The sequence below is a fragment of the Lampetra fluviatilis genome, chromosome 5 (assembly GCF_964198595.1).
Source record: "Lampetra fluviatilis chromosome 5, kcLamFluv1.1, whole genome shotgun sequence".
NCBI lineage: Eukaryota > Metazoa > Chordata > Hyperoartia > Petromyzontiformes > Petromyzontidae > Lampetra > Lampetra fluviatilis.
The window spans coordinates 15,591,957-15,618,926 of record NC_136279.1 but is presented as its reverse complement, the minus strand read 5'-3'; the positions used below and the strand labels follow the sequence as shown (position 1 = coordinate 15,618,926).

At 42.6% G+C, this 26,970-nt stretch overlaps 1 protein-coding gene across 3 annotated transcripts in view; it reads right to left on the bottom strand.

Moving 5' to 3' along the window:
* Positions 1-357: 357 nt before the first annotated feature.
* Positions 358-26,970, bottom strand: part of LOC144932649 (tyrosine-protein kinase Fyn-like) — a 40,224-nt gene continuing 13,611 nt past the window's right edge. The window contains exons 2-12 of one of the 3 annotated variants that reach the window (XM_078856931.1): positions 24,196-24,461; positions 17,008-17,107; positions 14,911-15,009; positions 13,572-13,675; positions 12,405-12,554; positions 9,858-10,013; positions 8,266-8,445; positions 6,944-7,020; positions 5,969-6,122; positions 3,583-3,714; positions 358-2,761 (exon numbers count right to left, since the gene is read on the bottom strand). In XM_078856931.1, coding sequence (XP_078713057.1) covers positions 2,553-2,761; positions 3,583-3,714; positions 5,969-6,122; positions 6,944-7,020; positions 8,266-8,445; positions 9,858-10,013; positions 12,405-12,554; positions 13,572-13,675; positions 14,911-15,009; positions 17,008-17,107; positions 24,196-24,445 — 1,611 coding nt within the window. In that variant the 5' untranslated portion in view covers positions 24,446-24,461 and the 3' untranslated portion in view covers positions 358-2,552. Of the gene's footprint in view, positions 2,762-3,582; positions 3,715-5,968; positions 6,123-6,943; positions 7,021-8,265; positions 8,446-9,857; positions 10,014-10,580; positions 10,746-12,404; positions 12,555-13,571; positions 13,676-14,910; positions 15,010-17,007; positions 17,108-24,195; positions 24,462-26,970 lie in introns of all 3 variants that reach the window. The other 2 variants (XM_078856930.1, XM_078856929.1) reach the window with 2 other exon arrangements.

Below are 26,970 nucleotides of genomic sequence, written 5' to 3'. Positions count from 1 at the left end.
CATACGTTTGCATGGAAATGACACGTGAAGAGCAAACATTCAAACATATATTCAATACCACACACACTCAACCATACATCTTCAAACTGCCGGAGTGGTTAATGTTGTCAACAGGGCACCTGGACTCATGGCTTACCCTACTCGGGGTGCATGCCATGAATACAGTATACTGGAAAACCCACAGGTATAAGACTTTTAAAAAAATAATGAACGTTTTCAAAGATGGATGTCAAAATGTAACAATAACGTCCACTTAATTCTCGTGCACAATTGCTTGCTACGTAGCAGAAATACTCCATGGGGGGGAAAAGGGGGCCCAACGTTTCTGGGATGAGAGAAACAAATAAACATGAGACATTTAAGTAGCTAGTGCTTTTATTTAATGTAAGAAATGAAGGAATGGATTTTGATACATATTGGGTGAAGCATTACAAGTATTTTCCAGGAACATTCAATCATGATAACTTTACAGTAAATACAATATGTAAACCAATTTGGGGGTGGAGAGAGAAACTATCAGCGATAACATTTTACCGTCGTGATTAGCACGAGTGCTGGCATGAGGGTACTCAAAGCCTGCAGTCCAAGGTAGGCTCATGCACTGACCAGGAGCTGATAACCGTTCTGAGCAAGCTACTCTTTCACATCCTTACTGCCACCTCCTTCAAAAATGGGCTGTATGAAACTATATTCGGAAAAAAGAGTTAAACTCACACTCAAGAGGCTAAACTAAAAGACCGCCAATGCAACGTGAATTTTCCTTTATAACAAATACTGTGTAGGCAATCAACAAATGACCGCAGAGGAATCTGAAAAATATCCCAACATGTTCGAACAAAAGCCTAAATAGTTGTCGATTCTCACCACCACCACCACATTATACCTCACCAATAGGCAAAAAGGACTGGCTCACACAAGGGCCTACTCAATTGCTGGCACCAGTACAAATTATATTTAGGCTAAATTACAAAAACTTGAAAATTGAATGTCATGATCTCTCGCTATTCATGTTAAGCTCTTGGAACCGTACTTACAAAAAAGCTTCACTTTTAGCATAGTTTCATTTCAGAGCAATGGCACCAGTTAAAAAAAATCAATTACTGTTGAACTCTGTAATAAAACATTAGTCATGCATGCAGGTATGCATATATAGTATAATTTATTTCAAAAAAAGTATAAAAGCTCAACTAGGCTGAAATCGGTTGCACATTTATGGAAAAGATTGCAACTAAAACAGAGCACACAGTGACAACTCTAACTGGCTAAAATATACACATTTTACTAGAAAAAATATTTATAAATTGGCTAAGCATAATAGATTCATTAAAAATGCATACAATAATAAACAAACATTTAACCATGACATCTGTTATAAAAATGTAGTGTTCAACACAGAGCAAGTAAAAACGGCTTCACGGCACTCAATGTGACTCCTCCCACTTAATCTGTACAATCCTTCGCAAAAAAACCTCATTAATCAGCACCCCTCCTACAGTATTTTCATCTTTACATTGTTTATTCTCAGTAAGCTTATTGCTCAGTGGTCAGGCTTGGAGTAATCTTGCAGCACTGGTTAGCAAATTAGCTTTAAAGCAACGTAAAATGCACAAAGCCAGAACCATGAAAGTAACCGTTTCATAGGTACGGTGCACCGTTTCATATGCGCCAAACAGTATATTGTTTTCGTTATACACGCGCGAATCCACAACAGCCACCTTTGTACATGATAACCGGGTAACTTTAGAACCATCCAGTTACATTTGAGCCAGCTTACCATTTTCAAAAAGTTTGTCAGAGTAGTGGAATGTGTCATTCATTTTCTCCTGTAAGAATAATATTGTCGGGTTTCCTTGCATTACGTAGTGGCAATTTTTGTCCGAGTCCCTGCTCTTGTGAGTGTGACACTGAACCCCAGGACAAACATAAATTACTGTTGTTAATTACATCACTGCATCACAAAAACCCAGAGGCTATGCGCTATACAACACGAGTACGCAATTAATCAGAGTGGCTGAGTCTTTGGCACAGGAATGGTTTCCATTGCGACCCTTTGAGCCCAAGACTGCGCATCCAAATGTGGAATTAGTGTACCAGATCCTGCCTCCTCAGTCTCTTATCAAACTGCATTAAAGCAGCATTAGCAGTAGTAGTAGTATGCCGTAATTACAGTGAGCAATATGCAATATATAAAAAAAACATTGTTATACAAGTAGCATTTAAAAGTGTTGAAACTTGCATCCGGCATCAGGCGACTTGGTTTAGCGTGGCGAGTGGCTTAACCTTCAGAAAGGCCAACTGTCTGTATAGAAACAGGGCCTTCATTATAATAAAAATTAACACAGGGTTCAAAAGACCCTGTTCCACCCTGACCAGCAAAAACCCCCATCCATCCTCTTTTCTCGCGGCAACTTCACAGGCCAAGTTGAAAGCGCGCACGTACGCGTGCGTGCGCAGACGCACGCACTCAACCCACGCCCTCCCCCAGATTAATGCCTGCGTGTGGGCCCGGACAATTTTCAGGCAGGAAGCACACTGTGTGGTGGCAGAGCGGGTCACAGGTTCTCCCCAGGCTGGTACTGTGGCTCCGTGGCAGTAAAGTAGTCCTCGAGGAAGGCCTGCAGGTACTCAAAGGTGGGCCGCTCCTCAGGGTCCTTCTTCCAGCACTGCATCATGAGCTCGTGCAGCGACTCGGGGCAGCTGGGTGGGCATGGCATGCGGTAGCCACGCTCCACCTGCTCCAGCACCTCGCGGTTTACCATGCCTTGCAGCAAGGGGTGGGGGGCAAAGAAGCACGTAGCAAAGGACAAGGCAGCATGAGTAGTGTTGGTACACACAAACGCTGTTAACCTCACAAGCTGCCAGTAAGATTAATTTCGAAAGTGACAGAAATAGCATTCATTCACTCGTCAACTAATTTCCAAATCCCTGGATGTGTGTTTCAGCGCGCGCCAAGCAAGGACTGCTGAGATGATGGGTTAGAATCCAGGGAGATATGTAAAACTGGGCTCCCAAGGGTAGTGAATTATTGGTCTTGGCACAGTCACTAATGACTGTGTATAAGACGAAAATATAACATTTGAATTTCCACTGTGTTTGGCTACCCATTCGATAATAACGCAATGAAAATTACTCTTCCGTGCTGTTGGTGTTGCAATGCTCTGTGCAAGTCGAGGGACAGGCTGACACCACTTGCCATCCATGGTATCTATGGCTGGGAATATAAAATCGGGTCGCTGGGTTCGTAGCAACATGTTTCTAATCACTACGCCACTCCTCACACGCGATGTTATGAATAATACTCTGATAGTGCGCTGTTTTTGAGTTGTACGCCTTTTGGCGTCATCTGGTCCAACACCAATGGAGACTAGGCTCTAAGAAAAGCTGTCTCGGGTGTGGACCAATCAACTTCAAGGACAGTGCATATCATTATCAGAGTTGTTTCTTTTTGTTTGCATTCTGACTGCTTGTGTTGTGGTTAATGCAAACATGACCCCTTGTATAAAGGTGTCAGTTATTTGTACCAGATGAAAGGGTATAAACCTATTACTATAACAGAAGGTTTATGAAGAACACAAAACTGACCTGGATATGGTACCCTCCCCTTGGTCACCAGCTCCGTCAGTAGAATGCCAAACGACCAGACATCAGATTTTATGGTAAATCGGCCAAACATGGCTGCTTCTGGGGCTGTCCACTTAATTGGAAACTTGGCACCTGCAATGAAAAACACAAAATAAATGTGACTGCAGAGTACAAAATGTACATATGTATATTGCACTTCTTTCGCACCGTACGTAGCGAACAATGCCAAACGGAGGTGCGGGGAACAAAAACAAAACTAAACAAAAAAGCAGTTCTGAAAAAATTCGTTTACAATATAGATTTTAAAGGGCAGAGCTCCAGTGGCTTTCACATATCGGAAGAGCATTCCAGACGACCACAGAAGCACATCTGAAAGAGCGCGATGCAGTCACCGTCTTTGTTTAACGGTTAACAAAATCCACTGAGCGGACGACCAGAGCTTGCATGGTGATTTATGCTTCTTGACGAGATCAGCAAGGTATTGTGGTTCATTCGTGGCAAGCACTGTGTGGAATGAGTGCAACCCGTTTCATCGCCACCCATTTAACAAAAGGTAAGGGTGCTGCCGTGCACTCCTCCACGACAGCCAACTCCAGATGCTACTTGGTCTTCTCTTCCACACCGACCAGACATCTTTGAAAAGATGGGAGTGCCCACACTTTATCCCACCACAAACAAACTGCTGATCAGCTAAATACGGTGCACTCCCATGTATACTGCTGGGTGGACAGAGGCGATGGGGAATTCTATTTTTGCTTCAACTGTTGCGACGGAACACCGAATCGAACGGGTGACCTTTGGCTTGCAAGTTCGTCGTGTTAAACATTACAAGAGGACAGCTCTGCACCCACTTGCATATTACTGTATCACTCAGATTTTTAATAAGTGAGTTAACAAATGTTCTCTTCTTAAAGAACAGAGTAGAGTTTAATGAAAGTTGAAAGGCGTCACAAATAAAGAGCTACAATCAGATTCAGAGACGCCAAGCCATTCACTCTTTGCTCGGGAAACTAAAAATAAACATTACGTGTGGGCATCGTATATCTTCTCTGCTGTAATGACAATGTTACATAAGCGAAATATGAAAATGCTAATGTCTGTCCTGTGTCCATCCGTCACAACTGATCAATCAGAATGCTCCATTTAGCAACGCATTATTGCAAGCGTTAAAAGCACAGTATGTATAGTAATGCATACACCGTGTGTATAAAACACCGCCACCAACAATGCACAGTATTTATTAAATGTACTTTAATTCCTAATATAATTTTCTTGCTGTGGATTTCACACCTGATGACGATTGCTTGTGTTGCAGTCGAAACGTCGTGAGAATTTTTATTGTTTTATATTTGTTATTTTATTATTTCCCTTCTACATGACTTTACCGAAAGAACCAAAAATATGTTATCATGTTGTAAGCAATGCTACGGTTAATCCTTGAACATAAATTCATGCAGTACTGCCAAACATGGAGAAAATGATTTTACCATAAAATCTCGCCCTGTCTTATACGATCTGTGCCGCTTTCCGAGTCTAGGTGAGCGTACCTGTCATACCTTTTGGTCTTACGCCCACCGACTGCTGAGCAAGCACTGTGGGGGGCTCCGTGCATGACATCTCACCGAGTGACTGAGGGACCACAGCTAATCGTGCCCTTAAGCGTAACACGTAATAACCGTGAAAACGGCTGAGCCATCGTGACCATTTTAACTTTTAAACACTCCTGTTACAAAGTGCATTTCTTGTATTTTAGCTCTTTTTTAACCCGTTAAAATTGGAAATTTCATCCTTTTCTCCCCCATTCTGGAACGGCACATTTTACTTCAGTTTTGATTTCGATTAAAGAAAATATAAAGCGTGTACGTTCTGCCTTCTGGTTCAACATTCCAAAGTTGGCTACCCAGTAACAGTGGTAGCCTCTGTACTTTGGATGCTTCGGCTATCAGTAAGAGGTAAGCGGTGAGTGTCCGGCAAGTCTACACAAGTGGTGTTGATGGTGAGGGCCAAGTGGCAGGCAATGTTGTGAGTCTTGAGTTTGTCAGTGCGCATGAGAGGTGAATCTAGTGAGTGTGATTAGGGAGCAGCAACAGGTAAAGGTGATGAACGTATGGGTGAGTACGAGTGTCTGGGCGAGTATGATTATTGTTAGGTTATTGGTGAATTCCTGGTGAATCATGCATGTATGGGTAAGTGTTAAGTTGAGTTGTGAGCATATGCCGAGTAAGAGTGTCTGGTGAGTGCGATTGGTTCGTGACTGTCGGGTGAGTGGTGCGTGTATAGAGAGAATCGGGTGAGTGGCGCGTGTCTAGAAAAAGTGGGGCAAGTAGCGCGCGTCTGGAGAGAATCGGGTGTCGCGCGTCACATGGAGCCGTGAGGACGGCCATACCCTGGCGAGCTGTGTACTCGTTGTCCTCGATGAGACGGGCAAGACCAAAGTCAGCGATCTTGCAGATGAGGTTATCGCCCACGAGGATGTTGGCGGCACGCAGGTCTCGATGGATGTAGTTCATCCGTTCAATGTATGCCATACCGGCCGCAATCTGAATATGAAAATTTGTGTTAAGATTTGCATTGCCGTAATGGGTTGGGCCGCATAGCGCGTTTCAACTCCTTACACGAACAGGACACCTTGACTTGTTCCCCCAGCACGGCTGATCACAGCGACGAGTTGTAGGCTCGAGACATTTTAACAGTTTAACACGAACACACAACGATTATGTGAAGGAGCTGCTATTATAAAGCGGCAGGAGCTTTCGCAACATGGTCTGCACTGCAGTTGCATGGGATAATAATTACGTGGGGTGATAAATAAGTGGAGAACAAACCCCCAACAGCTGAATATTAAAATTAATTGTAATGACAGTGGCAGAATTAAACCACCTCCCTGCATAAAATGCAATACAAAGTGCTTCACAAGAGAAATTAAAAGTGACCGACACAATTTAAACTATAAGATTAATCTTTAAATAGAAATTTAACTATAAGATTAATATATTAAAGACATATCATTATAATGAACTAAATGTTCATAGAAAGCATCATAGATAAATAAGCACTCTTGCATTCAAATGCTTTAAAAATCCAATTCATTCATTCATAATTACGAATAGATTCATTAATTAAAGCGGATTTCTACTATCACAATAACGCAATGAAATGTTTTTAATGCGAATGCTTTGCGTGAACCCTGCAGCCACTAGAGTGAAAGAAACAATTGATTCGTGAATAAAATGGCAATCCAGAATTGTAAAAATGCATCAATTAGAGGTCAGTGAATCCTTACATAATCAACATTGTAATGTATTATTCAGAATTGTTATGAAACGATGCACATGGGTTCCATCGCCAATGTATACCTTACCTGGGCAGCCATGTCTACTAGCTGGGGCAGCTTTAAATACCGTCCATCACCCTCTTTAAGGAAATCCAGCAAGCTCCCTATGCAGATGCATCAACAAAACAAACACACCACGTTTAGCCTGTAGGGACAGGTACAGTTAGTCCCCACACACATATATATGGTACATGAAGGCCTGGTGTGGCAAGGATCAAGCCCACCTCAACCCTTTGGCTCCCCAACGCTGGACATATACACATGCAGCAACAAGACTTTGATTAAAACCGATTCAACCTCAGGGAATCCAAGAATATGTCCAGATACCACTTGCCAATGATGCTATCCCCTGGCAGGGAATTAAACACAGGTTGTGGAATGATAACACAGTGTGCACAAGAGCACAGCAGACGAATATCCCGCGCCATATAGCTTTTAACAGACTGTTGGGGCAAGTAGTATTAGTAAGCATCTATTAAGGCCAAACACGGCACAGATGAAGACGAGTGGTCAACACCACAGCTCTAGGTTATTCCACTGCTGGATGAGGGCCTCCCTAAACCGTGTGGGTTTAAGGTGTAGAGCACAAACAAAGGAGGGTAGAAGTACAGTAAAACAATGGATTGTGCTGCACTGCACGCTGCTGCCCACAATGTAAGCATGGAAAAGGTTGTCTAAATTGCAGTATAACAGTCAAAGAAGCAACAAGGTTCCTATCCATACACATATTTTTTTACCCTATCCAGATTGATAAGATTCAATAACGGTTTCCTTTTGCAGGGTCTGGCACACCAGAGTTGGGGTGCTGCATCGCAGCAGCAAGTGCCAGGGAGATGACAACTCGCTAATGGATATACGGGTACCGACCAGTCACGGAGGGGGGGGAGAAATCACTTAATCTTTTTACCCGATCTAGCCTCATAGAAAGCAGGGCTCTTTTCTGTTGTTTTTGCACCAGGAATCATAGAATAATTAAACCCAGAGGAACAATATTCGAAGAGAGAAGATGCCCGTGAGCAGGGATTCATTAATCACTGGTTATTCTCCGGGTTGCATGTGAAGAATTCCGAGTGATGGTGCAATAACCATTTCGGAGTAGAGGCATGCAAGTTGCCTGGTGTGTCAGTAACAGAGGGGACACACTAAGAACTAAGCAAGTAAGTTGTAGACACTAAGTAGCACACTGGAGTAGGCCTAAAGACGGGACCTGTAGAGAGGAGAAGACAAGGCCTTAGTTTGGGTGGTATTTTTGGTGCATATTGTCTGGCCTGCCGTCCAGGACAAACCCCAATGAGTATAAGCCCAGGCCGTAAGCCATCCGCTGTGCACAGAGGACAAGCGCTCCTCACCCTTGCTCATGAACTCGGTGACGATGTAGATGGGCTCCTCAGAGACGACGGCGTATAGCTGCACCAGCTTATCGTGCCGAAGCTTCTTCATGATCTGAGCTTCCTCCAAGAAAGCCTCGGGCGACATGGTGCCGGGTTTGAGTGTCTTTATCGCCACCTTGGTGGTACCATTCCATGTGCCTGAGCACCAAGATGAAGGTACGAAACAAAGGGCATTCGCGCACAAGCAGGCAAGCCACACATGGGGGACGTACATGCGCAGCAGAGAGTATACACACAAGGACACGCGCACACACACACAGCAGGGTGTACACAATGGACCACAATGCCAACATGACCACAATGCCAACATGAAGGGAAAGAACAAAAAAAACACATTAGCATCGCTGAAATAAAGTAACGTATCACTGATTGTAAACAATATTTTGAAACACTTGTAAGTATATACATTTAAATAAGTACCGTACATATAATACATTTATTGCTTTGTCAATTAAATTTTGGATCAAGGACTCCCCAAATGGTGTCATAGGGAGGGTTGTTGACCATATTTCACCATTCTCGACAGTGAGGGTTGGTGAAGTGGCCGGGGTGGGGGAGCACCCAGGCCCAGTTCAGATTTCACTCGCCACTGTTGTTTGCCACGGCAGGAAACTGAACGCCAGTCGCTGGGCGTGACTGCTTCACCACCACCCCCCACGTTACATATTAGCAAGTAAGATTTCTTGTTTTTAAAACACATTCGACAATGCTACTAAGGCATGTGAATTTATATTTACAAAACTGAATTAACATCTGCACTTATCTTGTCATCAAATTAAAACAAAAGGCTTTCAACCTTTCCATGTCTACAGCCCAGTGTCATTCACCAATGCCCGCCAATTGAAATCAACGTTACAATTTAAAATCCACCTGGCAATCTTAAAGTTATACAGTGGGCTGTAAATGAATGGTTGAAAACCGCCCTATGCACGGTTCAGCAATACAGAAAAGTATAATTTTAAGCTGTCAACACAGTAAATAAAATTCAAAGCAAACTGTTAAAAAGCATGCATCACTACAATGGGTTAAAACTGCACATGCGGTAAATATGAAATGAGTGGTTATGAAGTAACTACTGACGGCTTGGAGAGACAAACTGCTCAGTGGTGCGTACGCGCACTTGCAGCGAGGTTTACACACCAGGACAGATACATCACGCCCGTAGCCTGTGCAAGGCACAATCGACTGTCAAGCATGGCTGAACAGATCATTGTAATAATTCAGTAATTGGCTTCATTATTGTACATTTGGAATGCAATTAATTCCACTTACATCTCGCCGCACTTGCATGTTGATATACAGCAATGCAAAATCTCATTTAATCATCAATTGAAGTTTATGAAGTCTGATTTGTTTTTTTATTGAATTTGCTTATGCTTGACAAGTGATTTATATCACCGTGAAGTACCTTTCGTTTCACTCATGTCACTACACTACAGGGAAAAGAAATGCGTAAAACCCATTTATATACGCTACTGATTTGACTTGGGAAAATAGACAAACAAGACAAACACACATAAACAGCATTATGCTGTTTTTATGTATCTTACCAGCCCATACTTCACCAAAACATCCCTGACCAAGTTTAAGCTCCAATTTCAAGGAATCTCGTGGCATTTCCCAGGCATCTCTAGCCAACCCTTGGGTTTGTGGTTTCTCGTTAGGGCAAACCAAGGTTAGTTTGTAACACAAACCGTCAGCATGCTCTATAAGGGGGCAAAGGGGAGCGGGAGATGGATGCAATGGAGAGACACGCACACACACATGCACACAACACACGCGTATGAACACAAATTAAAAGTTGCAATATTAATAAAGGCAAGTGTAAAGAGAGGCTGCCCAAAAGCGGGGGTATTTAGCAAGTGCCCTTTCGTTTTAACGTAGCCATTGTCAATGTTTATTTTATACTTAAACTGTGGGTGATTAATCTGAATTACGAGCGGAGGCGGCTACTCGTTTATCTTTGACCCCCACTCAGCGTGCCTCTGCTTACTCTCACCGCTGCCCTGCCTTGTGCCACCACTACCCCTTTCCCGAACAACTGGGATGGGTGGTGGTGGTGGTGGGAGGTGGTTACGTAGTAAGAAATGGGACTCAAACAGAAAAAAGATGAGCATGCACGATGTCAGAGACATTGCGGGTAAGCTCTGGTCTTCGGAACAGCACACGGGCAGGGAAACACAGGCGGAAATGGGCGTGGGTAGCAAACGGCTCACAGGCATCCTCTCTATGTGTCTCTCCCACGAGTGAGGGAGGACAAGCGAGACTCCTACCCATCCAGACTTCCCCAAACTGCCCATTGCCCAGGCGCTTGATAAGCTGCAGGGACTCGCGAGGGATCTCCCACATGTCTTTGGTTTTCACCGACAGGTCTGCCAGCTTGGGCATCCCCTTGCGACAAGGCACCACTAACCGGCAGCACAGCCCCGCTGCCCGCTCTGCCCACCCATCGGGTGAGGGGGTAAGGGAAAAGGGCAGACGGGGGGGGGGGGGAGGGGGGGGGACGGGACACAGGGGACAGGAAAGGTATAAAGAATGGTGAAATAGAAAATGGGGACAGACACAAAGAGAAACAAATTTGCAGAGAAACAAACACAAAATATGGGCAACAAAAAAAATGAGCGAGACGAGGGTGGACAGGATACAAAGGGAGAAGAGACATGGTCGGTAAAGGATGATCCAAGAGAGGGGAGTGCATCACACAAGGACAACATGGTTAATCTGCCTTTGGTCGTTATCACCGCCAACAGCTAGAGGAAGCGAATACTAGGGCAAGCTCCCTAAACACCATCATTTTTATGTTAAGTGGAGTGAGAGCGACTTACAAATGTTATCGGTATTACAACGCTAAGCTTCCTGGGAACGTTAGGAAGTCACTTGACAGATTATTCCAGTGATGACTTTTTCACAGATTTGTTTTTCTAGCTGTTTCAGCAAATTTCACAGCAACATTTTCCATCTTTCTCCACCCACTTTAAGTACTGGAAACATGACTAATATTAATGGGGCATATACAATTTTCCAATATTTATCATAATTTAAAAGAAAACGTGTACTTCTTTAAAAATTTGTTTGAATATACTAGTTGTTAGAAATTTAAATCAGTTGTGAAAAGTTCAGTAATACATGGCATTTAACATCAACCATTTCTTTCACAAAAATATGAAAAGACATCGCACTGCACACACACTTTTTCAATTCAGTGTATTTTAGCCGATTGGTGATCATTTTAAAATGGGGGGTAATAATTAACGTAGACCTAAATGAGACGATATATGCAATTTACATTTCCTCTTGATTTATAGAAAAACAGCACTTCACATAATAATGTAACACTAATAGAGGGCCATGAATACAATGATCTGGATCACAGCACTGCATGCCAGGGTTTAACAATTATTCGTATGTTACAAAACACTTCACTCTACAATCTCTCTTTACCCTACTTAGTTAGGGTGATCCACTGTGGAGTTGGGAGCCGGGTCATCTACAGCTGACACATTAATCAATTTGATGTTCAGTGTCCCTGCTATGTCATATGCAGGACCATTCACAACAGTGCTGCATTCACAACATGTGATGCTCTGGCAGTTCATGCCATTTCTTTCATGCTCAAACATTTATACAATGACTACATAATGTCCAGTGGATCCACCACCAGACATGACAACCCACCCCCCAAGTGATCCAATTGTCACAATTCGAGGGTCGTGATTAGATAAAAAAACTCTAATTCAACAATTTCCTCCATTTATTTTTATTAGGTATTGTACGGTTTTATTCCTTTTGTTGGTAGAAATGTAACAGCATATTACTGGCATGTTTAAATTAATAAAAAATAAAACAATAAAAATCACAAGCTTCCAACGATGATGCAAGGCCTTTTTCCTGAGTGCAATATTTATAATCGATGGATAAAAGCATTATTACAGGCCTTGCAACTACAAACACGTATTATATTTTTCAATAATTGGGTAACATTTAATAAACTACTTTAACTTAGGTCTGGAAACCCTGTTTATAAAACATTAACGTCACTAATCTCTACGAATGTGGAGCGATGGCCAACAACAGACACGCCTCTCGCACAAACTCACCTGAGTAGTGCTGTACCAGCTTCTGCAGTGTGTCAAACTGCGCCCGAGTGGTGATGTAATACCCACCATTGTCCAGCTTACGGATTTTGTAATGCTTCACGTTATCCCCCTTTACCTCGTCCCAGTCCCGAATGGACAGTGAGTAGGCACCTGGGCACACGCGCGCAGCACAGCACATGGTGACACAAAAAGGGAATGGGCTCCTTGAAGGAAGACGAAACCCAAAGTAACTATTGAATGGCAACATTATTAGGTTACCAAGGGGATACGAACACACATTCCAATATAGGGCCCCAGAGCTTGGGTAATTATAGGTGCCGTTTCTGGTTGCTTCCCGCTTTGTTTGTGGTTTCACGCACCTGCAATGCGAAAACTGGGCGCGATACAAATTCTACAGCGTTTTGAGATGTAAAAACACTCGCAATGCTTCATGAATACATGACAATGTAGATGCAAGTTGATACTGTAATTAAATCATTGCCTTCACTGAATAAATCTTTAATTAAAGGATAGGGGTCCAGCCAAAATGGACTCTCAACTTGCCCTCTGTGCATTGGGCTCTGCAGATTAACTTGGAACCAATCGCAGCGTGCACAACGTGTCGCGTTATCTGTGGTCAAATGACTCGCCCACAACACCAAACGACTCATGTGGCTGTGGTTACTCGAGGGCACAATGGCTATGAATGAAGCTTCCAAATTCATGAACGAGAGCCAAAGATATACAGCCCAGGTTTGTATAAAATATACGGGTAGGTTTTTGGGTTTAAATATTCTTTAAACACTTTGTTTAAGCCCAGTGACCATTAACTGTAAACAAAACAGAGAACCTCACACAAACAAACGTTGTAGTTTACTTCATTTGGCGAAGTAAAACTCTGAAAATTAAATAGGTTGGGTTGAAATGCAACCGTTTTTGCAGGGCATACAGAGTATGTGTGCCTCTCCTGCAGATGAGGCCTATTGATGTTTACTTAAGAATTAGTTATTTTACTTGATCATCTTTCATCACTGTTCTCTGATGTAGTGTGGTGCGCACACCCAATGTGAGAGTTTCAATTGGAAGCGTATTCATTTGCAGACCACACAATTGGATTGTAATTGTGGTAAAAGCTAAAAACAAGTGAAACTATAGAAGGAAATGTAAGGGGGTCATGAAAACACGCACCTTTGGTGGTCTCACTTTCACGGATCAAAAATGTGCCCCGAGGATTTCCTGGACAGAGCAGTTGGCGCTCCGCATCTTTGCGGCTAACTTTCCCAAAATACCATCTAGGAGGACACAGACAGAAAGCAGTCAGCTCACTTTCACCAAGTAGCACATGTGACAAAGGAGGCAATCATCAGACTCCACGTTCGGCTCATAAGCTGCGAGCACATACAGTAGCCCGTATATATGGTGCGTGTGACAGTGCCCTCGATGTGCATGTGCTGCTCCCCTCCTCCCTCTGCACTGCATCTTGAGATGCGGTTTTAGACAATGTATCAATGTAAATTGTACTGATACTGACCACGATACCCCGAATGCAAAACAATCACCGCAAGGTGGCCAGGAGATTTGCAGCAGAGCAATGGATTCTTGAATCTGTGCAGAAGTTTGAGCACTATGCATCTTGTACGCATGGGTTTACTAGAGGTACATTAGATTTTCTCCCGCATAAATTCCAATATCTGTATGCATGACTCGACCGAAAGATTGTAGACTCAATGAGGCTTTCCTGGATAAATTTAGAATATTATTTATATTATGATTTTTGGTGCACGTGCAGCAGACACGGCAAGCCTGGGAAACCAAATATCAAGTATTCTTTTTCACCAAACTATGACAAATGCATGCACACACATATGCAGTAATGCTCTTCATATATGTACGCGTGCATGTTTGTAGGTATATATGTATTATGCCTTATTTACACCATTCTAGAGCCTGCTAACAGAAAGTCTATTTTGAAAGGGAGACCTGGGTCACAAAACAATACGGCAAAAGTACAAACCTTTGAACCATCCAATAACAAACACTAAATATATTAATGCTAAACAAAAAGCCTTAAATAAATTATGCATATTTATATTAACACATAAATTGTGACAATAAGCTTCATAAGAAGAGCTGCATTTATAATTTAAAGGTTACAGTTTTCACATAAACATTAAGTGACATTTCAACATTTAGAGGCAATATCATTTAGTGTTCTTGGCTTTACAATCCACTAAAGGGCACCACCAATAATAGCTCGGGAGCATGCAAAAAACACAATCCACTAACACCACACGCAAGAGGCTTCACACCACAGCTGCAGCTCACATAGCACTCATGAGCAAGCTCTGCCAGCGGAAAGTGACACCACGAAGTTAACACGCGTGTACAATATACAGACATTCGTTCAATGCCACCAGACTGGTTTGTAAATGCGACGCTAACACTAACGGCCAAGCCACGTGGGTGGGAGGAAGGAATGTATACGAATAAACATGCCTCCTCGACAGCGCGAGGCAGTACTACTCACTCTTCTGCTTGCACCGAGTCCGCAGGTGCCACGTAGTTGCTGGGTATGTACCCTTTGTTTCCAGTAGAGAGGGATCTTGCCTCCCACCAGTCTCCTTCCCTGTACACCGACGTACATCACATGCAAATGAAACAGCAAACAGATTACAGATGATCACTTGCATCGCGCGCTTTGAGATGCCGTCTGGAATACTCAACCTTCCGATATTAGGAAGCCACTGGAAGTATGCACTTTTAAATCTAGATTGAAAACTCATTTCTTTAGAACTGCTTTTTGTGTTTAGTTTGTGGTCCTTCCCCCGCACCTCTGATTAGCAGTTGGCTGTGTACGGTTGCCAGAAATCAGCCCCCACACTCGGAGCCATCCGGTGCGCACGTTCAGAATGTCTGCGAGGCTATTTCTGTCCATGTGACGCTATTTTTCCCTCCTTATTCCCTGTGCAGATCGGGAGTGATTTTTAGGAAACAATGTTTGTTTAAAACTGCCGTTGTGCAAAGTTTACATAGGTTTGGTTAGACTAGGCTTGGTTTAAAATTAACACTAATTATTTTTACGTGCGGCTTTAAGACAACCAACCGGGTGAAGGGTTAAGCATGTAAAAACTTGCCCCCCCCCTAACTAAAACTAATTTAATGGATTATCACAATTAAGGGTTGCAATTCAATGCAAAAATATGGTGTATATTTTTGCTCCATTTAATCCATCTCGTTTTTAATGTTTATATTTTCTTCTAATTCATTTGTAGGGTTTTGTTTTCTCAATATAAAGTGCTCATATAACTTGCATACAATCCTTCAAAAATTGCAGATAACCGCTTTCACACACCATGTATCATGAGAAAAATAATTCATATTAATTGATGAGACACGCCTCTTAAGGTGAGGGTGTGCTAGGCACATTCCCCAGCAGTTGTGAAAACTAAACATTATATTTTAGGTGTGAACATATGTGAAATCATTCATTCACACTCCCACCAAGAGTCTTAAAGACGTCCAACACACATGCTATGAATCAATAGCAGCCAAGCTCATCACCAAGAACTATAAATACAGAAGCTTATCTCAGAGGGAAACCAAAACAGACCACGGCCACTTCAATGTTGAAAAACAATGTCAAGAATTTAACTACTGTGCTGTTCAGTGAATGTATTTTGATACATTTTTTTTAAATAAGGAAAGATTTGAAAATATTTAAGCACCATTTTTCAAAACACTTTTTAAAATAGGTTTGCAGAAGAGATAATTTTAGAGCCAGCCTTGGTACTGCATCTACACCAGCTTATGAGAATAACTATCCTTAGAGACATGAAGTGTTCCATAATAAGTACAGAAATTTTGACACTGCTTAGTACTGTTGGGTTTACCAGCATTACCAAGTACCACGGGGGTTCGATTTAAAGCATTCGTGACTGCAGGGATTCGTATTCTTGGATTTTTCGGTAAAGTCACGTAGAGGGGAAATAAGTTGTATTTTTATTATTTTATTATTTTCCTTCTACGTGACTTTACCGAAAGATCCAAGAATATACCACGGGGTTAATGAGCAGTGCAGTTTTTTAGACATCCATTGCACTGTGGATGGTGACATTGTATTGTACAGCATCACCTATTTGGATTTTATTATGACCAAGTTAGACCACTCTTCTTCTGTGGTGTTAAAAAACACAAAGCCCCTCAAGAACATTTCCTTTCTTTAATAGAAAAGCATTCCAAATTACCGTGTTTGGTGTGCCAACCAAGACATTTTTCAAAATCTGGTACAGCAATAAACAACAACACTTGGGAACACTGCATCATACGAGTGACCCGAGGCCTCTGTAGGCTTCGCCCGCCACACTTGTCATTGGGAACAATACTGCATATTTGGCACGAGGCGGCACCACCACTCAATGCGATTTATTAGCACAGCGAAAATATTTGGCCGTGGTCTTTTTGGTTCAAATCATATGTCACTCGTCAAACTTAGCGAATCATCTGGACCATAACATTCCCTGGTTGTGGAATTATGTACTCGTGTATGTTCTGCAGTTGACTGGCAAAACGACGAAAAAAATTTAGATATTTGGTGTATAAGGACGCCAGGGTTGGGCTTACTCACGTGTTGTTAATGATCTGGAATTTTTCGCCTTTTCTGAAGCTCAAGTCGTCCTGTGTACGGGCGTCGTAGTCATAGAGCGCGACAAACAGCGTTACTCCTCCTTGAGAGAAGCGGACCACAAACATCTCATTCAACTATGTTTCTTGCATGAGCCCCATAGCACAATTTATGGTAAAATTGGTTAATTAAAAGCAACTGGCTAACCTTTGTTTAAAAAAACACACATTTTATAGATATTTACAGTGGTCCAATCATCTATTTTTTCAATTCAGCCGACAGTCACATGCAATGTGAAGCCCTCGTGTCATTGTGAGGTTTCACTCAAACTTACGCCTTTCCGAGTTCAAAGGCCCAACATAAAATGGAAAACTTAACATCACGTGAATGTGTCTTTAGAGCTACATTAAAGGAAGACTCAACCTAAGAAAGACAAATCTCTTACTACGCTCAATTTGGGTTAACACGTAAGCTTTCGCGATCAATATCATCCATAATACAGGTTTTTGGGGTTAGATCGTGTAAGTATATACATGTCTTGCTCTTCACGCAAGAAGAGTGCACAAGTGTTGTCATCACATCTACGCCTCTATTTAAGGAACGAAACAGGTGGACTTCTCCACAAATCTGGCTGTCGCCTGATGAAGCTAGTTGTAATTACTGGCAAGACGTCGGACTCAGATTGTAAATGTTGTGGCTTGGCTCTCCAACACAGTGGTGTGCTGTACTAATAACAAATTGGCATGTTCTTTTTACGTGACAAACCTTACTAATTGGCTGTGTCGGGTGGTGGTGGGTTTAACGACACATTTATATATTTACGCAATCTAACCCAAAAAAAACTGTATTATGAATGCTCAATTTGTAGCTACGTACATAACCCGGAGATCTTAAAAATTAGAATGAAAACATTTTCAAGTCACTTTCAGGCACATTACCATCGCAGTAGTATAACGACATGAATGCATGCGACTACAATAACAGTTTCATAAATCATTGCTGTGATGTTACGAGAGCCTCTGACAGACTTTAAAGTATGCTTTCTCTAGAAATGCTAAGACTTGTCATAACACAACTTCCACAAGGGCATTAAGATAAAGCATCGGAAAATAAGGAGAGAACTTAAGGGTGGTCAGGACCACTCATTAGCAATTTGTCAAAATAATGAAGACCACTTATAATTAATAACCTTAATATGAATAACACTCATATCTATAACATGAATACTTGAATTAAAAACAAATACATTTACCTCAGTAACACTGGCTAAAACGCACAAAGTAATGCTGTCATGGTTGCCAAGTTGCATGGGCGACTTCATAAAGCCCATGTTGCATGGGGTTGTCTCCTGCCAAGCGATTGGCTGGTGCAGTGGGACTGATGATGTAATTCTGAGCGAATGATGCCATACAACTTTGAGATCTCACTGGGGCCGCCATTTTTCATCACAATAAATTTTCACTTTCTCTTACAGCATTGGGATTTTATGAGCACGCAAAAAACCAGTGCTATCATAAGCGCAGTGCCGCTCACGACCATATAATTCTGAACCGCAAGATTGTTATCCCCTTGTTGTTTGCGTAAAAACTTTGTTGTCGAAAATCTTCAGAGTGGTTTACTTCGCCAATGAGCACGGGGATGTGCTCATCTTATGTTTATAGCTCTGTAGCCAGCAGAAGACATTACACATCCATATACAGTGGGGTTGACTTGTACACCAGACAACCAATGTTGACGACAAACATAGTGGTACAGTATTCTCTTATTATTCACGAGGGATATGTTCCGGAGATACTCGTGGATAGCAAGCTCCGCGGATGATAATGGACTATGAAAATGAATCATCTTAAATACATAAATAAGGTATTGACCCTCTGCGAGATGTCTGCAAGTTCCAGGGTGGGTCACATTCACCGCTGAATCTCGGAACGCGCAAGTGGTTAGCATTAATTTGATTTAGAGAGGGATAGCACCATTGTTTTTAAAGACATTGTACTCAGCGCAGAGAACTGTAGCGACACGACCGCACTCTATGATAGCTGGCACCAAACTGTGCCACGTGCCTTCCCACGTAGCCTTGTGGGGGCCTCGTTACCGCTAAAGCTATTTAATTTTTTCTTGGGAAAGGGTGAAATACATCAAAATTATCTCACTTTAGCTCAATTTATTTCTCTCTCAATGCAGTCATGCAGAGTTCCAGGTGCGATTCACGGATAGCCAAAATCACAGACAGCAAGTTTGTGAATGAGGAAATACTGTACTTATGCCGAGTCAACATTCCAACAGACTTAACTTATAACCTTCCAATTGTGAGCTGGGTGCTCTAAGCACTCTGCTGCATTGCCATATTACATGAAAATTGATATGTATTAAATTCAGATAGATATTTACTGAAAGCCATTGAATTACTGCAAAGTGAATTATTTCCTACAAGGTGAAACATGACATCAGGTGCTGTTTGGTGTAAATTATACAATAGGTCAAAACTAGGATAAATACATGTGTTATTATGACTACAGTACAGCAAACGATTTTGCATTGTTTCTGTTCACACCCAGCCAATAAGACTTAAGACAATGCCAATTTTCACAAAGGGATAACCGTCCACCAGGGAACATGGAAGGCATGCGTGGTTGCAGCCCCCCATAACTTATCGTGCACCTCCCCCAAGGCTGCTTGACATGGGCACCCCCAAGGCTGCCAGACATGGGCTCCCCTTGGGTGCAATGTTTATTGATGTCGATTATTGATGATGTTTATTTTCTGCTTCGTGAATAAACAAGGATCCTCAGGGCCCACTCATGTATTTAGCATCTCCCCAGTGGGACCGTCCAGCAGAGCATCCTCCACTTCCTCCGGTTTTGTGCCATTGCCCATGGCTCCTACCGCAAAAAACAATGTGCTGGGCACACACCATGGTGAAAAGCACGACTACCCAATGCTGATCCAACTGTGGACATTATTGGTTATAATGAATATGCTAAGCGTCTGCGATCCGCACGCAGGGAGTTTTGCTTATTCAAACAAGGAACTGTAAGAGTAGCAATACAGGCAAAACCTCGACTTACGAACGGGTAACATTCCTGAGGCGTGCTCGTAAGTAAATATTTTCGTATCTCTGAAGTCAAGCTTTAATTGCACATGGTTAGTGTTAGAAAATGTGCTATGGTTCAACAATAAAGGGAAGCATTGTTAAACTCATAAATAAGAAATATTATACATTTTCATGTAATAATGTAATAAATACTGTATAGTAAATAAAACATTAAATAGAGTAACATGAAAATAAAATGTTTTATTTTCACCTACCTCAAAAATTATCATGCTGGTTTACTTATCGAAAGGGCCATTTCATCAAACGATATGCTGAGACTCATTACATCTAGCGGGGGATCGCTTCGCCAAACAAAATATTTCCGTGGTTCGTGAGGATAACCAAGTCGGATGGTTAAAATAAAATCTTATGGCGGTTCGTTCGCAAGTGCAGATGTTAAGTCGGACGTTCGTATCTCGGGGACTACTTGTGCTCGCAAACAGTAATATTTGGGCAACAAAAGTCATAATAGTTATCAGGATATGTCTTCCCATAATGCTTTGCATGTCACGTTGACATCACCAAACTGCGTGCAAAATATAATGCATAAAGCCTTATTTTAAACCACCAAGACTCAAAACTGTGGCCAAATTCTTTTAGACAGCAGCATAGACAACGATAGCAGTTTAATTATTTTTTTTATTCAGTACAGTGCAGTCAATGCCTGCAATGTCCTGTGCTTTGTGGGACAGGCCCTCCCTGCTCACTGTGAAGAACCTTTGCCGTCTTGAAATCACTACCTCTTGTGTATTATTACTGCTCTTATTTGTTGCCAGCCTGCACACAATCTTCTGTTTGATGAATATTTTTGTCATTATTTACACCAGGGGGTGTAAATGGTTTAGGAACGCCAAGCACACAGAGGGAGGACTCAGCAGTGGGATGAACAGAGGATGCGCTGAGGAACGTGGGGGAGGTTATGCTGCGGGCTTCGATCGTGCAGACATGACCATCACACACGCACACGTATGCACGTAGGCGGACACATGCTGCCTGTCTGACTCCCACTGCTTATAAGATGATGAGGCAATAGCGTAATAATGTTAAGAATAACGAAAATTAAAAGTGTCAACAGACTCTGCATGATTGCAGCGTTCTTAGGAGCCGTGAAGTTCTATGAAAATGCTCAGTGTTGTGCCCGAGATACCAAGGCAGTGTTAGCACTTTCAGTGATCACTAAGAATATCTGAAAATCCAAGAGTAAAGATAACTACTCAGAAGTTAACGGTTCAATCTCAAGGCCTCACAAGCTCAAAGACAAAGGTGTCCTTGGATTTCTAAAACAGATGCAACAATTCATTCCACTATCAATGATTCAACTGTCACGATTAGGGGTCACATTTCAATAATTGTCAAATTGTATGTATGTAAAACATCTTTCGCACTGTATGTAGCCAACCGTGTACCAAGATGTACCATCTTATAGATGTTACCACCTTGTTTGTACTGCCTGTAGAATTTGTAATGTTTTTCTTGTTTGTTGCCTCATTCAACGAGCCTACATGTAAGATTTGTATATAATTTTCCTAAATCATAATCGATTCTTTCACCTACGATTTAACTAGTGTATCTTGAGCATAAGAATACATTTCAACTGATGGATCATTAAAAGCAAAACTCATTTTCGTCAATGTCACTGCAAAATACTCGAGAGGCAGACTAAGGCACCCTAAGAATGCACAGGGGCATTCCTGATGTTTGGTCTCAGAGGCCCTGAAGACAATTTTATAATTCAATTTGTTTTGCCACAGAAGCAACACACCAAGCAGATTCTGCCAGCGAACTGACTTTCCAGACTGTCCTTGCCTGTCTGTCCTCTGGACTGATGACATGACCTTGGAGGTACTCATACCTGGCACTGTTGAAAAATGATCCAGCTGATGAAGTAATTCTTTCAGACTTAATTTACCAAGTAGTGCATGCATTTGTCAATTTAAGAGCAAAAACCTGGCCTAGGATTTTAAAAAATCAAACCTATCCCTCACCCCACCCACCACCTTGGCAAAAGAAGCCAAACTGATACACTAAGGTGCATTTACATTAACAGTGTGCGATTTTTTTCACACCAGATTTAACACTGCCTTGCACAATAAGCGTGTCCGGAGCACTGTTCACCAGTGCCAGTCTCTGGGACGGTCTCCCCGGCCTACAGGAGGAGCCACCAAGGCTCTCAAATTGCACCTGGTATCCCAGGACAACAACCATGGTCATGCACGTGTATAAAACTACAGCGCAACGGAGTTTAATTACAATGTTTCCTCGATTCTACTTCGTATTAAATAACTGCCAAAATGTACACAATGCTTGATTATAATCACATTCATTCAACTGCCACGAGAAAATCTTCAGCTTTTTTTAGTAAATTAGGTGTAATGTGCAACGAAGCTTGTTAAATTAACCGATGGGATGATGCACTTTCATTATTTCAAACTAATGCACCAACTTTACATCGAACCGAATTGCAAAGTAACTGATTTAATAAAACTAAATCACGGTGGTGAAAAAGTTGTTGAAGATTCGACAGACAAAATGTCAGGAAGCACCTGCATGCTCAACAGGAAAGTGATTGTCGGAGAAACTTCCTTGCTTAACCATCAACACTGTCTGAAGACAAGGCTGGGGAAGCACTCGCTAACGCACCCACTCACACACAGGACTCCCACAAACTCCAGCGTGTTAAGACATCCCCCCTCCTTTGAGGTGGTCGGATGACTCGGGGGCTAACACCGTGTCAGAGCACTGAGCAGGCAGGTACCAGAGTTCAGAATCAGCATGTCTGCCACCCATTATGATTATCCTTCAACCCGTGTGAAAGCTTTTCATGGGAGGGGGGGGGATGCCAACTGCGACATGGATACTGTGCAAAAGAAATTCTGAATATGCGCACGGTCAGCACTGCGTTGCAGTGACAAAAACATGAATACACAACAGAACACCAAGTCCTTACAATGTGTTGACTAGAGACGTTGACGTTGCATTGTAAGCTTAGTAAGCTGGTCGGAAGGAGCAGAGGCTGGGGAACCGGGGAACGGGCCACGGGGAATTTCGACTAGGGTCAGCCATAAAAAAAGGTTGCAAACTTGCTGCTTTAATGGATAGTTTGGCCAAGATATCCACTGTGGCATGGGCTTACAGCTCTCTGGGGTGAACAATTCCTGATTCGTTTGCCATCCAGACCAATGCATGAATCTATCCAAACACCAGTCCGGTATTAAAGAGGTCAACTATCTTCTTTTTTGTTCACAAAATCAGCACAAATACCTTTACAGCCGAGGAAACGACAGGAGAAGTTGGAAAAGTACCGTTCACACAGTATTTAACGTTCATATTTAACGACACAATACAATTTGCCCTTCGGTACGGTCCTCGCCATAAGCCTTTTGCTTATTATTGACAAATCATTCCTGGCACCCCAGGAATGAAATTCCTCAAGGGGTGACACGTTGGCGAGATGTTATCTTCCTCGCCTGGTATGCCGGAGGTCGGGGGGGTTTAGATCCCGACCCTGACACATGTATTTTCGGAGTTTGCATGTTCTCACTGTGGTCGCGTGGAATCTTTCTCCGGGTTGTCCGGTTTATCCCTTCATATTTAGAAACATGCGTTTACATTATTTGCATTATTTTGCCGCAATTAATTTGCACACACGCCACTTCGTTGAGCTATCATTTGTGGTCAGGTCGCTTCTGAAAAAGAAGCTAATAGCTCAGTGGGCTTTACCTGGTAAGATAAAAAAATTTAGTTCTATTGGTATATATTATAAAGCGATTTGATTACCTTTACTATGCTTTTCACTCCTATTGTGTTTTTGTATTGTTTATTACTGTAACGTTCTGACCTGCCTCTAATGGGCATCTGTGAAAAAGCTTTATCGCTTATCGGACTCCTGCAGTGCAACTAAATATTCAGAAAGAAAATAATATTCTGAAATTCCTGCTGAAATTCCCAGCACATGGAGCGAAACATCAAACGCGTACGCCAAACGCCACGCAATACAACCCTGAAACACACCGGAAAGCTTTAGAGCAAATCCACAAACACCACTTACACATTGCATGACACTACTAGCCCGATTGCGAGCGCGCGCAGTGACCAACCTGCAAGATGTGTGCGCTGTGGAGAAGACACACTCATGGAGCTGGCTCCACCAAATGGTGAGAGCATGGACCCCGCAAAATTGAAGTCGGGAATGGCGTTGGTGATGCGCATCGGTTGCTGAGCAGACTGCGTCCTGGGCTCAGATTCGTAGCGGTTGGTCGGGGTCGAGTGCCCCAAGTTGCCGACACTTTCATCCACCTGGTGCTTCCTCGGTGGAGACTGCTTTTGCTTGCTCTTCATACAACCCATGGTTTTACCTTTGGGCCTGTGCAAGAGAGGAGCAGAAAAAAACGACACAAACCGGTGATGTACAGTTTGTCACATGAATACGTCCACACATGCAGCCCTTTTGTCGATATACTGCGGGATAAGGGCCTTCCCGTGTGCTTGTGTGCCTTATGCAGATTCATCGATTGTACTTCGCCATGCTGGTTAGTGCGGGGTTGGTGAAGGCGAGGAGAACAGATGCACGTGCAATGATGAATTTGGCTTCACTGCCCACTACGTAGTGCCGCAGCACAACGACAACCTGGATGTGTTTGGTGGTCACCCATCCAAACACCGTGCATGCTCAACCGTGCTTATCCTCCGACGTCTAATGATATCGGACGCACTTCTGAACGATTTGGTTATAGACGCTTAGAAACACAATTGGTGTGAAAGATGCGGATGAATACACAGCTGCAAGCTACCCCATTAAGACATCTTGGAAATGTCACAACACATAACATTAGAGCTTCTCGCAAAAGGGCGCCCAAGGGAAAAGTGCCACTAATTTTCAAAACGTGTGAATAATTACGGCTGCTGGTCCTGCACGTCTTGGCAGTATATTTCAAAATGCTACCAGAATCCTGGTCGTCTCAGTTAAAGTGTAGCTGTGTAACTGGTGGTGATGAGTATAATGGTTCTGGGGCCTGTGCAAGAATTGGGGGATGCCACTTGATTGCAGGCTTTAAACAAGCGGTGACGTGCATTTCACATCTAAGTGTATGCCAAGTACCAGTCTTTTGATTAAACAACATTGCACCCAAGGTACATCTGCATGTAATATTATGCCCAAGGCAATCATATTTACATGGGTCGCCTTCTTGGATTTCGTAAAAAAAAAAGACGACATTTAATGATGCCATCACCAATGTAACATAATCATAGAATTGCCCCTTAAGAAACTGAGCTGCAAATGTGCGGTGTGCTATTCATGGAAACTTCTTACGAATTCGGATAGACTTGTCATATATTCCATTTAAGTGCGCACTAATATAAATATGTAAGCACTGCATTGCGGGTGATTAATACTCTTACTATTGCAGTTCCAGGATAACATTTAAGTGATACACACTTAATTTCAGGCGAGTGAACTTCAGATCCCGTTACATGTTTATTTCTAAGCAGCCAGTGCTTTAACACGTGCATGCATGTTTCTGGTATGTATATGCATACCCATGTAAATGGATGTACAACTGTAAATGTACAGCCTTTTTGCTAATCCACTGCTGAAATGAGGGCCTCCCGATCCCATGTGAGTAGTGGGGGTTATATGAACATACTTATCCACACTGGTCAAAAATCAGTACATCACAACAATGGATTTAACTGCACTGCCCTCTGCTGCCCACCACACAGCCCCACACTGCCCAGGTCAGGTTATGCAAAGTGGTTACCCATCCCAGCATTATCCAGACTCAAACCTGCAAAACTTCCAAGATCTAAAGAGATTTGGCACATCCCAAGTGATTTGGTCATAGGCACAAAAGGCCACGTGTGGAGATGTCCATACACAATCAGATGAGAGGAGACAAAGTTGTCATTAGTTCCAAGACTGTAGAGATAATGCTTGAGCTTTTTTTTCCATTGTAAATTATTGATTCTTATATATATCGTTCAATGCATGTATATATTAAGCATAAGGATCAATTCACATGACGAATCATTAAACACCTGACTGCCAAGCTGCTTTCTAGGAAAAGTCGCATGTATGACCTTGGTAACATCAATTGGACTGAATGTCTTATACAATGGGGAGTGCGTGAGCTTATTGTAATCATGCCAAACCACATTTCAAAAATGGGGCTGCAGCCAACAAAGAGGTGAATGTAGGGGAGGTGGCAGCTGTGTGAGTGTAATAAAGCCATGGGCGGACAGCTACTACATGAATGAGTGGCAGTGTCCTCGGCTACATCAAAATACAAGAAAAACTTAACGTGAAATGGGGGGGGGGGGCCTTGTGTCACTGCCTAACAGCATTAGTCCGTCAATCTTGCAGTGAAACATCTGTTAGGTCTCCATATTGTTTGCTTCTGTGCCATTTAATATGAAGTGCGATTCATAATCCGCACCTCCGATTAGCACGGTTGGCTATGTACGGTGTGAAAGAAGTTCAACATACATACAGTACAACTACACACGAACAATCATTCCAGTTAGGAAACCTTTAATTGCCAACAATACAGGTTCAGGTGTGTGGCCACTCAAAACCAGTGGTGCTCATATCCCCATTGGCAGACAGGAGCTAGGGGTGAGGATAGATTTTACACACACCCGTTGTGATCGGTCTCTTGTTAAGACCTCACACTCGAAGTGGCGCTAATTTTAATGCCCTCGGAAAGCCAGGCGAACTTGACCCAGACCGAGATTTGAACCCCTGACCTTTCTGCAACGCCACCTGGACAGAAGCATTTCAGCTCATACCCAGAACGCGGATGCCCCAATGTGGGCAATGATGTAAAATGCTGAAATGTTTGTTCTAAAAGCAGTGAGTGGGGTTACTCTTAATA